Raw genomic sequence first — 14088 nt, 5'->3', positions numbered from 1 at the left:
TCATAAAATGAGTAACGCTGAGCTCTATATATAGACAATAAAGAGACGTGACCTATGAATCATAGTATAACCAAAAATATCCATCAAATGATTATCTAAACTAATGAACATTTTCATAAAAATTTTATACCATTAATTCTAAGGAAAATACTTATGTCAAGTTCATTAGGTGAGGTATTTATCCAATCATATTCTGTCACATGTATAATGTATTATTTGGCTTCATCACCATTTAAACCCCCACAATCTGTTTAATCCCCGTTAGTCTGAAAAAATTATTTTAAAACAAGAAAACGTCAAAAAGCCCTAGAGCATTGTTGATCCATCAAACAAAGGACGCGACGGGTGGCGAAGAAGAGCACTTACGGCAAAGGGTGAGAAAGCATGCTGCGTGAAGATATTGCCATTCTTTTGTTTTGATTTCTTGGGGTTTCTTTGATTATTTTACTGAGAAAGACGTTGAATCACGTCAAAGTTCTTTCTGATATCCAGTATGTTGAAATCAATATAGCTTCCTTACAAGATAGTGGCATGCTGGATATTTTCAAGCACTTTCAAGGAGTAGAAAGGCATTGGCATGGAAGCTATGTTCATCTCCCCAAAAATCTAAACAGTAAAATTTGTTCCTAATCAAAAATCGAAACAAAAGAATTTTGCAGAAGCAATACCCTTCGTGTAGCAATCTTTCTTGCCCACAAAATCCCTTTGTGTGCCCTTTGCTGCCAGTGCTCTTCACCGACCATCGCTTCCTTGGTTTGTTAGATCGCATAAACGATGCCCAGGTTTTTTTTGACAGTTTTTTCTTTGAAAAATATTTTTCCTGAGTAATGGGGATTAAACGGATTGGGGGGTTAAATGGTGATGAGGCCAAATAATACATGTAGCAGAATATGATTGGATAAATGGACAAACTTGACCTAATGAACTTGACATAAGGATTCTCCTAATTCTAATATGCAGGGCATTCTTAAAATAATATAATTTTTTACTAGTGGTGGTTACAACTTATTACCACACTATTTTTGTTTCACAGCGTTAAAAATGTGACTTCAGCTATTATTTTTATATGGCTTTAATGATTTTGATATATATATATATATGACTTTAGTATTATTAACACTTTTTTGTTTCATTTATTATTATTATTATTATTATAATATATGGCTTTAGTATTATTACCACTTTTTTGTTTCATTTTTTGAATTATTCTTTTCTTGGTGTAAGAGAAATGATGGAAGATTCTTCAACGTGTCTCTTCTTGTGCCATCTTGACGAATAAAAGCAAACTCTTACATACGTAACATAGGAGTATCCACATCACAAATTCAGGCCGAATTAAGCAAGTTCAAATGTATGGATATATATATACACACACCCGCACGCACATATATGTACGCTTATGTATATTTCTTACTTTTCTGTTTTTGCCTCGTACGTGCTTGCTTCTATAAAGCAATAAAATTCCATATGTGTTCTTGATTTACTTTAATTCTGATCGGGGAGGTCCCTCCATTGTACATATATATGGGAGCTATATATGTCTCAATTTTAGTGATTAATGTTATAAATTAATGCTTCATTTCCAAAAAGTAAATTTTGCAACAAATTAAAACTTAAAAAACTTTCAAGATTTCACGTACAGGAACTCACAATAGAGAAGATAGATCATCAAACAGAGCGCAAGAGCAAATATTGCAGAGCCAGAAAGAAGAAGAAACATCATGCATGGCTGGATGTAGCTACATGGTAACATTGTCTCCCACGTATCTTGGCCGAGGCTCTTTGGAAAGAGTGGTGCTGAGAAGATTCCAGTACAGTGGAATCTGTTCATAAGTGTACAGACACAGTGGAATCAACACCAAAGCATAAGGGCTAATCTTATGCTTGATTCGGTGATCAAGCTCAAAGAAATGCGCAGCGCAGAAAGAGACCAACATTGAGACAACAGATAGATAGAACGTAGTTAACCCAAAACAAAGCTTCAGAGGCAAACTTCGAAGATAATCAACGGGTTGCTTTCGAGAACTGAAGACAGCTACGAAAGCGGCCAAGGAAGTCATGGAGGAACAGAAGGAAACCAGAACGGAGAAAACGAAGATGTCGAATGTGAGATGGCCTCGTAAGTGAGGTCTTCCATTGTCATCAGTGCCTCCTGGGACAGTGTTCGATGCGGCGTAGGTGACACTGACAATAAGTGCTGCAACTATAGCGTAAGAGCCAGAAGTGTCCTTAATCCATTCGTTGCTTTCCTTGAGGAGGTCCTTGTGCTCTTCTGCGAAGATCTTATCTGGAGTGTCTCTATCTTTGTTCTCCTGAGAACGCAGGTGAGCTGGCGTGTTTTCTTTCACATACTTTAACAAGACAAAATTTATAACATGAACTAGTGATCACCACAATAAGAACAAGACATGTAAACCAAAATAATCCCCTAAACTAGCTCTTACATTTAGGATAAGAGAAGTACATATAGTTTTTTGTACCTTAAACCAGAGGGCTTCGTATTGCATTTGCATGACAGGTCCATGAATTTGACGAGGCATGTGATGGAGAAGAAAGGATGCCATGTGCAGTACATTATTTCCGTTGATGTCCACAGCCTCTACGAGTGAATGCCAAAGAGGGTGATTCATCAATGACTTAAAAACATGGGTTTGTCTTTTTCGGACAGCCAAAAGGATTATGTTTCTTTTATTTGGCTCAGTTTTGTCATAAATAGCCACTGCATAAACTTCAAGGATTCTCTTCACCTCTTCTGTCACTCCATTCTTTGTTGCCACTAACAACGCTGTCCATTTTCTGTCCTTCTCTAAGGCCGCTCCTGCCAATCAAATACAAATGGTTCATGTATATTCTTAATCAATAGGATAAGTTCAATAATTGCCTTTTATCATTGGTTTATAAAATTATATTTTACCTTGCTGGTTCTGTTCCCCAAGACTCTCATCTTGGCTGTAATCATACTCACAAGTTCGTTGCAGGAGTTCCTCCATGATCTGCCCACTCCATACATGTTTCTCTTTCATTCTCCTTATTAAACCTTTAATTTCCAGATGTGAACCCAAAAGAAATTAGAGTCGTTAATACAGTATTAGTCAGCCAAGTGATTGTATTAACCATTCATTTGATTCCTTCAAAAAATAAAGCATCGACCTTGACTATGGTGGCCTATTGTTGGATCATCATCAGCTTTCAACCAGACAGAATTTCCAACCTCCAGAACGTGGCCCTCCACGTTAGCCTCAATTCTCAGCTTTTCTACACGAATGTCTTTACATAAAGAAAGCCTTCACTTCAGTTCTTTTCATTAAAAACACAAGTGGAAATAAAAATGAACAACACAAAATCACGAGCTAGAGAATTAATTTACGAATGTTGAGAAACTTAGTTAAATTAATTATTTACGTCTTTAAAATATCTTTAGTATGCATTAGAATAATGAAAAAAATTTTACATGTGCAATTATCATTAGGATTATTTTAGCAAAAAAATAATAATAATATAAATTAGGATCTTATATTTAGGATCAAATTGAATTTTTAACTGGCTTTTATATTTAGGACCGAAGGTACATAACATAATATACATATATTGTGATTGAGAGCAAATGATACTCACAACGGTAACGAAGTTTGTCCCACAAGGACATGGGAGTACCGCTTTCGAAAGCAGAAGGAATGGAGGCAAGGACATGAAGAGGCGTAACTCCAGCATTATTCCTAACACTGGCAATATTCTGGTCTTGATACAGATGAATGATCTCAAGTGCAAGATCTGTCCCAGATCATGCATGAATCATTAATGTATATGCCTAGTTTTGTTCTCTGTAATTAAGCTGAAATAATGGGATTATTAGACTTAAAACTCACATACCAAAGTAATGTCTTTGAATTGTGCAGTGAAGTATAGTGTCTCCATTAGCTCTTTTCCACGATGGACGCCGTAATAATTCTGTGCTGGTGTTCTGCATCTTCCTGCAAACTGAATGAAGATAGAGAAAGGTACGTTTACGGCCATTGAGAGCGGCCAAGAACAGAGGCGTCTCACCTAGCTTGTTAGGTTTACTAGCCAAGGTTTCATGGACCTGCAATATTCGCTTACATATAGAGGGACAGCCTCGTGTGGCAGCATAATGCAGAGGAGTATCTTGTTGGTCATTCGTAGCTTCCAAGTTTTTGATGGCAACTTGGAGGCTGTTAACGTGGGTGTGTTCAATCTCATGAACGAGGTTTACAACCCTGTCTTCTGGTGCTCCCAGACTGATCGCCACGTGCAGTGCAGTGTCTTCCGATTTGGTGATCTTCATATCCTGAATCTGTGGATGACTTCTGTATAACTCTGCAACTTCATCCCATTTTTGTGCCAACACTGCTTTGCACAGCTCTTGCCTCCTTTCCTCCATTTCTGGATTTCTCTTCTCTTATGTCTAGCCACACACATATATATATATATATATATATGTGTGTGTGTGTGTGTGAGCATGTGGGTGCTCGTGCTTCGAGGTTTCCTTTCATATTACTATATATAGACGTGATTCATTTCTTCTTTGATTTGAGCTTTCAAATGACTTTTCCTTTTGGAAGGGGAAACAAGGTTTGCATTTATACTTTGCTTCGTTGTCACTATCCTTTTGCCCCGTAGGTGACAATTACATAACAATAATATGGTTGGTCTTAATTCCTTTATAATTAATTAAATATAATACTCATCTGATTCTTAACATAGGACCCAATTGTTGAGTTGGTTTTGGTCCTAAATATAAGACCCATTTCTCATATTTATCAATTTGCTCTAAATTATCCCTATAGATACTCCCTCAACCATCATAATCAAGTAAAAGAAAGATATGAGGTATTAAGAAAGATGATTATGGTGTTTTAGGAAAAATGTCACATTTTTTATCATTAACTAACTTACCTAATTTTTTTAATCTAATCAAATTAATTAAATAGATCTTATATTAAGAATCGGAGGGGTATAACATACATAGTTCAAGTGGGAATTTTAATTTTACACAAGAAAACGACAAGCAACAAACAACAATAACGTATACTACTTGTTATTCTAATTATAAAATCTTATTTATAGATTATAAACGATATCTTATAATTACGATAGGAGATAATATTAAATTAGTAAAAAGAAAATTTAAATAACTAAAAATTATACTACTTTGTCTTCTATTTTTTTTCCAAAATATCCTTGTTTATTGTAAGGGTTCTCACTGAGGAATAGTTCCAAGTGTCCAATGTAAATAATTGAAGAGGATAATTTAGGGACATTAACATGTATTTGTGACAAACATCAACTTAACTAATTTTTTTAAACTTTTTTTAAATTAGTTAACTACACCTTATAATATTTCAATATCTCAGAATAGGAACCCAAATTTGATTACGGTAAGAAACTTTCTTATTTTGATAAGGAAATTATATTTATAATTAAGTCCAAGTAAAAAATTAACTAAAGATAAAACAGTTGCAATTTGTTTGTCTTATTACATCAAATCCGCAAAATCTCACTAAAGAAAAAAAATCCAAAAAAAATATTGTTAAATTTCAAAATGACAAATCAGGAATTACTAACAAAATGTGTTGTTATTTGCTTTTTGAAAGCAGTCATTTTCTTTACAAATATAGTAACTAATATTGATTTGAAATTTTAAAATTTAACAGTTTTTTTGGATCTTCTCAAAAAAAGAAAAGGCTACCTTGACATTTATCAGGCAGGCAGAGCATATGCTATTATCAAAATACTACATTCGGTCTTAATTATAAGATCTAGTTTATAATCTACAAATAAGGTCTTATAATTAGGGTCGGAGATAGTATTAATTAATCTTGATTTGAGATCTCACCTAATTTTTTTTCTTTTTACGAAAAATAAGCATCGCTTTATTCCCCTATATTTTATTCTCATGTCTCATATCTTTTTTTAGTTTTGTTTTTGGCCAACCTCATATCACTATTTTCTAACTCCTTTTCTTTTATCAGAGTGTTTTAACTCTTGAGTTTTATCTAGATTTATGGAGCAGAAAACCAGATACCATCCATGGCATTCGGACCAAAAAAGGAAATCTGCTTGCGGTGGAGGGGCAACTCAGTAATTGCACATTTGCTTTCCATGGCCCCTAGAGAAAGCCAGCTCCGCGGAGCCGCTGAAAAAAACAAACAAGACGCTGCTTTTCTCCCTTTCTCCATTGCCCATCGTTTCATACTCTCTTTCCTTGAAAGCTTTAGGGTTAATATCTTGTAAATTCTTCTCTGTTTCGGGCTCTTTCTTCATTGTTTGTTACAAACTCCCATCTTTGTAGACATTATTATGTAAATACACTAGTTCAGTTCCTCCTCCTTTACTATAAATTCCAATCGGATTTTGATTTTGAATCTTTGAATTCCCTCAGTTTCCTCTCTGTGCAGACAGACAAGTTGGATACTTTTCTTCTGGTTGTGTCACTTTTCTGAAACTCGGTATCGGTGAATAGTAACTAGGTCGGTGAAAAAGGGAAAACTGATTGGGGTATCTGAAAATCATTGGGCTGTCTAGAAATTGCTTCCTGGTTTCTGAAAGAGCTTGTAAATAATTAGGTTATTCTGCAGAATTGGTTGGGGTTATTCGAGTATATCTGAAAAAAATTTCTTATTCCTTGAGCTGGGAATCTCTAATCCAACTGTAGAAGAAGCAGACGCTGCAAGTTATCGAGCATGGCGGTTTCGACTATAGCTTTATACGGCAGCGCTCCAAGCAGTGTTTGTTCGACACCGCACTCCTGCCAGATCAATGGGCATGCGTCTGACATAGAATTGGGGTCTCGATCTTCTTCGTCGTCTTCGAATACGGCATCCACGTCTCAGAAGTCATTAATGGGTGGCCTTTCCTGGTTCTTCTCTTCACCGACGGTTAAGCATGCCCCGTTATCGAGCTTATCTGGCGGAGGAGAAGAACTGGGCACTTTGAGGCACGACCGAGTGGAAATTGAGCAGCTCCTTTTCATATTCTCCGAGTAAGTTTGCTGGTTCTTCTTGGAAAAGAGACCCGAGTCCAGTTTCGGTCTTCCAAGGGCCAATTTCTTGTAGAAGTAGCGATATCATCGGGAATATGAGTTACCAGACCTCAATTCGAGGTGGGACATCTAAAATGTTCGATGGGTTTGTGAGAAATGCAGTAGGAACCTGCTTAGATCATGATTCGCCAAGTGTTGAGCTTTCTCGTGGTGGCTTAGATTTGGCTTCATCTACGTTAGAGGATGAATTGACCTTCAATTTTGAAGATGTTTTTGTGGGGGATAGATCTGAGCCATACGCTAAAGAGTTGCTACGGGATGCCCAATTGAGGCACAAAATCTTTTGTGAAGACGTCGTAATTAAGGCTTTTTATGAAGCCGAGCAAGCCCATAGAGGGGAGGTAAATGGGAATTTTGATACTTCAAAGATACTATGTTTCATGGTCTTAATGATGTGAGTTTAACTGTTTGAATCCTTTTCTGTAGATGCGTGGTGATCCATATTTGCACCATTGTGTGGAAACAGCAGTTCTTCTTGCTTTGATTGGTGCCGATCCAGAGTTGTTGCTGCAGGGCTTCTGCACGACACCCTTGATGATTCCTTTGTGACATACGATTATTTATTGAGGACGTTTAGTACTGGAGTTGCCGATTTAGTTTAAGGGTGAGGAAAATGTCTACTGATTCTTATCCATAACATTAGATGTACTGCAATTATGCATTTTTAATCCGTATGTTCTAAATTAGCACTTAGATTAACCTCTCCTTTGTACTCGATGTCAAGTTTATTGCAGTATTAATACTTCTATGCATTTATGGATTGTGTAGGTTGATAGGTAGAATTTGGTCAAATTTAATATAGATGGGCCTTAATGAAGATTGAGCTAGGCTTTTCCCCCCTAGGTTGGTTCAGTTGGTATAGATTCCTTTATTTAAACGACATAAGGTGTCCAAAGTAGCTAGGATTCAGCTTAATTGGAGTACACGGCAGGATTCAAGCGCTTACTTACTGATTCTATATGGTTGTAGTAGCAATAGAACCTTCTATATGTTTAGGGATGAATTTCTTTTTCTTTCTTTCTAGCACATAGGGATTTTTATAATGCTTTTGTTATCTAATGTGCTGACTTTATTTGAATTGTGATTTTGCGGCTTGAAATTTGGAATTTATACCCCAAAATGTCTTAGTTAGAACTTTTGGATTTGTGATGGTTTTACCCTTTGAAGATCCTCACTAATCTTTATGGCATTTCATCAGGTTTCTAATTTGAGCCACTTAAGCAAGCTTGCACGGGATAATGATACTGCTAGCAAATCAGCTGAGGCAGACCGGCTGCATGCTGTGTTCCTTGCCATGGCTGATGCAAGAGCTGTCCTTATTAAATTGGCAGATCGGTTGCATAATATGATGACACTAGACGCATTGCCATTAGAAAAGCAACAAAGGTTTGCAAAAGAGACCTTGGAGATTTTTGCACCTTTGGCTAATCGCTTGGGAATATCCAGTTGGAAGGAACAGTTAGGAAATTTGTGTTTTAAGTACCTCAACCCAGACCAGTACAAGGAGCTGTCATCAAAGCTGGTGGAGTCAATTGATGATGTATTGAAGACAAACAACATGGAGATAATGGAGACAAACAAGGAGAAAAAGCCAACAAGAAGCTTCAAGGGCAAAGCTCGACGATAATGCCTGTACTGATCACTTCGTGAGGAGTAAATGGCAAGGAAGGCAGCCAAAGGAGTGATGGAGAAGCAAAAGGAAACAAGTGCAGTTATAGCAAACAATTGAAATGCGGTGTTGGTAGATCCTACAATTGGTTTGCCCTTTTGGCTGTCATAACTAGGGGTAGAAATAGGTCAGACGGCCTGTGACCTGGCCTGGCTTGGTCTGGCCTATTTAACTATCAGAGCAGGCTCAAGCTTGTAAAAGAGCCAGTTTACCTTATCAGGCCTGAGCCTGTTAGGCCTGTTAGGCGGCCTGAGCCTGTTATTATTTTTTTTTGAGGTTAAAATTGTAAATTCACATGTGTTAGAAATTTAACCTAAGTCACTACTCCCATTTCTTATTTGGCTCTGCAATTCCCTTCTTCCCTTCCTGCCTTCTCTAGTTGGTGCTCGGCAAACAGCAAACGACAAAACTCAGAAGGTAGTCAGCGGCAGCACTCACAGCGGCACATTTAGGTACCCATTAGCTAGTCGCACATGCTTTCCTTCTTCCCTTCTTCTTCCATTTTGTTCTTCGCTTGATTGCATCTGCAATAGGTGGATTCAAGTTGACGCTCTGCTACCTCTGCATTTTTTATCCGTCATATATATATATATATATATATATATCTAGTCAAGCTCTACCTATTGATTCTTTCATTTCTGGATTGAGAATACTGAATGTTGTAGTCTGATTGTTGGTTCTAATTTGCCGACACCGTGCAAAGACCAAGTGTTGTAGCCCTCATTTGTTCACAGATTTGTCTCCTGAAGCTCTCACATTCAGAAGTATGCGTTTATGTGTATACAAGTTAAATTTGAGTCAAAATAATTTGTGCTGGTAGTTTAACCCTCAACTGCCTCAAAACTCAATTCTTTCTGTAGATACTATCTTTCTGTTGTACTGCAGGTCATTTAACTACAAGTCATGATTCAGATATGAACTTTTGCAGTTTTCGAGTTCATGTCATATATTTTCATGGATATGCTTGTATTCTGTGTTAGAAGGCTATTCCAAAATTGAACGAATAATGATGAGATTTGCGTTAACAACCTTGAAAATTTATCATTGAAACAGTGAACCGTATCCTTATACCTTTTGCAACTCTGAAGTGGCGCAAGTTATTTTCATGTGTTAGTTTTTCAATAGATGCTCTTGTCTGTTCTATATGCCATTATAATTTTTTTTATCTGATTTTGATAAAAGTTACTCCTCCGAATCTTGCTGAACATTGGGATCAAAAGGGTCTCCAATTACCCAAGCTTTGAATATTCAGTATATTAATTATGGTTTGAAAAAGAAATTAAAGTTACAAATTTTGAATTCTAAAAATAATACCATTTCTTATATTTATTAGTTATTAAATTTTGTTATGATCAAATATATATTTGCTTTCTTCTTCTCAGGTGTTTGAACAAGAAGAAGAAATTGTGTTGAAGATTTAATGCTTTGTTATTTGATGATTTGTTGTAATTGTATCAATTTGATTATTTCATATTTTTTTGTTTGTATTTTGGATGATTTGGATTAAGTTATTGTAATTTTGAATTGACTTATATATGTTTACAATTTATTAAAAATACAGGTTTTTTAACAGACCATAAGCCAGGTCAAGCCAGACCTAATTACAGGTCAGGTTTAACTAATAAAAAGCCTGTCACAGGTCACAGGCCAGGCTCAGGCTAACAGGTCTCATCACAGGCCTGATCTGGTCTGTTTCTACCCCTAGGCATGACCCCCTCGGATTTGGAAGCAAGTCGCAAACGTAACACTTGGAAATAAGCGTGGTGGCAACCATGTAATTCCCACACATTTTATCCACCCAGATTTCACTTACTTTCAACATCCGACCGTGTTCCTTCTCGAAGATCATCCTTGGAGTCTCGCCCTCACAGTTTGGTTCGTTCACGAAGTAAGGGGGCATAAATCCCTGCACATACTGTGAATGAATAATGTTAATAATATATTATTTCTGTTCTTTAATATAAGAACTAGTTGATTAATTTGAGTAGATTAAGAAAACTTGTTAAGTTAATTATTTGTAATAAATAGGTGTTGTTTTTCTTAAAATATCATTGCTAATAAAATGTATTGACTAGAATTACCATTATTATAAATATTACTTTAGAAAAAAAAAAGATAATTATGAGAGAGAAAGTGAATTATGGTCTTATATTTAGAATCAAAATAAAAATCAAACGAGCTCTTATATTATCAGAGGTAGTATACGAGATATATATATATATATAGTTGCAATTTAATAATATGTTAGAGGTGACTCGCCCTTCTCATTGGCAAGGACTGAAATGCCTCGGCAACGTTGAATAAAAATTACTCCTCCGGTCCTAATTATAAGACCCAATTGATTTATTTGAGGAGATTAAGGAAGTAAGTTAAGTTAGTTATTTATAATAAATAAGTGTTGTCATTCCTAAAATATCCTTGCTAATTAAGTATATTGGCTAAAACTATCATTATTAGAAGGATTATCTTGGAAAAAAATGCATAAATATAAGAGACAAAATGGATTGGGTCTTATAATTAGGACCAAATAAAAAGTCAAATTGGGTCTTATAATAAGGACCGGAGGAGTAGCTAGCTAGTAGCCCTTATTTGATTAGATAGCTAGTTACTGCATTGGTGTCCGTACCGAAGTATTCTCTCCTAATAGTGCAATGAAGGATAGTGTCACTGTTGTTCCTTCTCCAATACAGTGGGCTATCTTCACCGGCAGCACGGTGGAGAACGAGGAAGGCCTGTCGGTGATCCTGAAGAGCATGCAGCCAAGAAGAGAGGAGTCTCTCCGTTGTTATTACGCAACCCAATCTGCAGGGTTCAATATATTAATATTACAGTTGAGATTAATTCCCTTCAAGTAATGAAGTTGCACAAAGAAAGACAACATTCTTATTATTACCAGTGATTTTTGGAACATTGTGATGATGGCAACACAGATGAGGAAAGAGCCACGAGAGGCTGCGCAGTGAAGAGGAGTATTGCCTGTGTCATTTTTCAGTGACAGAATGTCTAGGGCTTCGTCATCTCCCCGCTGCTGGGATTTGATTGCATCGATCAATAGTTTGACAGTAGTAGTGTCCTCTGTCTCAATGGCGGCGTGCAATGCCGTGTCTCCCCACCTGTTGATCCTGCTCTTCTGAACCTCTGGATCATTATAAATCTCCACCACATGATTCCATTTTCGATTCTTCACCGCAAAACACAGTTCCATTCCCTTGCTCATCATCAAATTGAGCGCTTCCATTTCGGAAACAAAACGGAACTCTGCCATTTCAAACTAAAACTGATTTTACGACTATCTTACGCGGGGTGCAAGGGATCGATGGATCGATCAGCAGGAATTAATTAATGATGACTAAGACCAGACGGAGCTTTGTGATGATTTAAGCAGGCAAGCTAAAGCCGTATGATATCATGGCCCCATGATGGGAAGAATATGATTACTTTCGTCTCATCCGTTGGAAAATATATATATTATACTACATCCGGTCCTTAATATAAGACCCTATTTGATTTTTATTTTGATCCTAAATATAAGATCCCAATCCACTTTGTCTCTCATATTTATACATTTTTTTCCAAAATAGCCCTTCTAACAATTATAGTTTTAGTCAATACACTTGATAAGTAAGGATATTTTAGAAAAGACAACACCTATTTAGGACAAATAACTAACTCAACTTACTTCCTTAATCTTCTCAAATTAGTTAACTGGCTTTTATACTTGGGACCGGAGGTAGTAATAACCTTGAAAATCTTCATGTGGGCCAGTTTTTCATATATTCCAACCTGTCTGCAGAATTGTTTTGCTTATCAATTGTCTTCTAAGATTAACATAAACAAGCTGCACATCGGTGTGACTTTAACAAAAGAAAAAAGAGGGCTGTGCAATTCATCTTATCATGCAAGTTTCAATTTGAAGGTAAATAACACTTTACCATTAAATTTGAGTAGATTAAAAAGTTAGATGAGTTTATCAATTATAATAGATGTGATTTAATCTTCCAAAAATATCCATACGTAATATTAGATTATATATTAATTTATAATATATCTAAATTAGTTCAAAACAATGATAAATATGAGAAACAAATTAAATGGATCGAGCTGTTATATATTTATGATCAAATGCAAATCCTAACTAGTTCCTATATTAAAAATTAGAGGGAGTATCTTCATATGTATACTTTGTTTTTTTTTTTTTTCCTTCCCATTTTAGGGGATATTTCAAGTATGAGTTTTTAAAAGTAAAAATAATGCTTATGCTTCCTGCCTTCAGTTCAAGGAAAAATAAAAGACACCTGCTTCCTTTCAAAAAGGAAAGAGAGAGAGAGAATTAAATGACACGTTTGTTTGTTTGCTTTTCGTGTTTCATGCATGTTTTGGATGATTTTGGTTTTCTTCTTCTCTTTCTGCTTTTTTTTTTTTTAAAAAGAAGATGTTTGTTTCTCTTTGAAAATGTTTCTTGTTTTGGGACCCTTTGATCATCATCTTCATCTTAATTCTAACCTCTTGTTCCAAGAAAGCAGTCATGATGTGAACCTCATCATTCATAGCAACAGAAAACCAATTAAGTCCATCCCTTTAAGGAGTCAATGGATGATTAATATTCATTCCACCATGTCATATACCTTCTTAGGTCCACCTTCATAACACATATAGGAGCGATGAAATTCTCCTTTTGTATAATTTCACAACATCCTGACTAACTATTTTCGTGACAAAAGCTCTTTAATAATTTTCGTGAACAAAACCAGGGTGAACTTTATTAAGCCTGCTGCACGGTACGTAATTTAGAGAGACATTTATTACATATTTTAATATTATAAATGTTAATAAAATAATGAGGAGTAAATTCTAAATTGATCGATGAGCGAGAACATTTAAAATAGACAATGACCCTCTTGTCCTGAATATTAATCCTAGTTAACTAGTTCATGAAAATTTAAAAAAAATTAGTTAAGTTGATTATTTTTTATTATCGTGTGAAAGATTCGAAGTAAATGGTGTGTGGTGGCTCTAAAATGAAAGTCCAAAATTAATCAATGAGGACAAGAATCAGGACGCGAACGGAACGAGTTTCAGTGCGAAGCGGCTTGATGAGTATAAGGAGCTCATCACTGCTACGCACCGTTTCATTAAAGTTCAAAATGATCTTGACCGTTCACTGATAAGCGATCTAGAATTTGTCTCTTGTCTTCGCCCCCCCTTCTTCTTCGGCATCATCTTCATGCGCAGGTAAACACCTGATCAATAATCTCAGCAAGATGCTTCAGGAGGTGCCTACAGAGAGTAGGTTTGAAGGATCTTGCCTAATAGTTGGGGTGCAAAGTGCTGCGACTTTGACTTCTCTGGCTTGAAAAAT

General features: G+C 36.0%; 1 protein-coding gene and 1 pseudogene across 1 annotated transcript; one reads left to right on the top strand and one right to left on the bottom strand.

Moving 5' to 3' along the window:
* Nucleotides 1-1739: 1739 nt before the first annotated feature.
* Nucleotides 1740-4436, bottom strand: LOC114737263 (uncharacterized). Its single transcript, XM_028925172.1, has 6 exons — nucleotides 3871-4436; nucleotides 3616-3771; nucleotides 3151-3267; nucleotides 2915-3037; nucleotides 2481-2818; nucleotides 1740-2351 (listed from the first exon to the last, which is right to left on the bottom strand). The coding sequence occupies exons 1-6, from the start codon at nucleotides 4397-4399 to the stop codon at nucleotides 1740-1742; spliced, it is 1875 nt and encodes a 624-aa protein (XP_028781005.1). The 5' UTR covers nucleotides 4400-4436.
* A 2132-nt stretch (nucleotides 4437-6568) lies between these two features.
* LOC114737262 (probable GTP diphosphokinase RSH3, chloroplastic) lies at nucleotides 6569-8687 on the top strand (annotated as a pseudogene).
* The last annotated feature ends 5401 nt before the right edge of the window (nucleotides 8688-14088 follow it).

The sequence above is a fragment of the Neltuma alba genome, unplaced genomic scaffold (genome assembly GCF_004799145.2).
Source record: "Neltuma alba isolate B1F8T4 unplaced genomic scaffold, ASM479914v2 tig00013420_pilon, whole genome shotgun sequence".
NCBI classification, from domain to species: Eukaryota; Viridiplantae; Streptophyta; class Magnoliopsida; order Fabales; family Fabaceae; genus Neltuma; species Neltuma alba.
The sequence above is the reverse complement of the archived record's forward strand: the minus strand, read 5'-3'. Positions and strand labels throughout refer to the sequence as shown.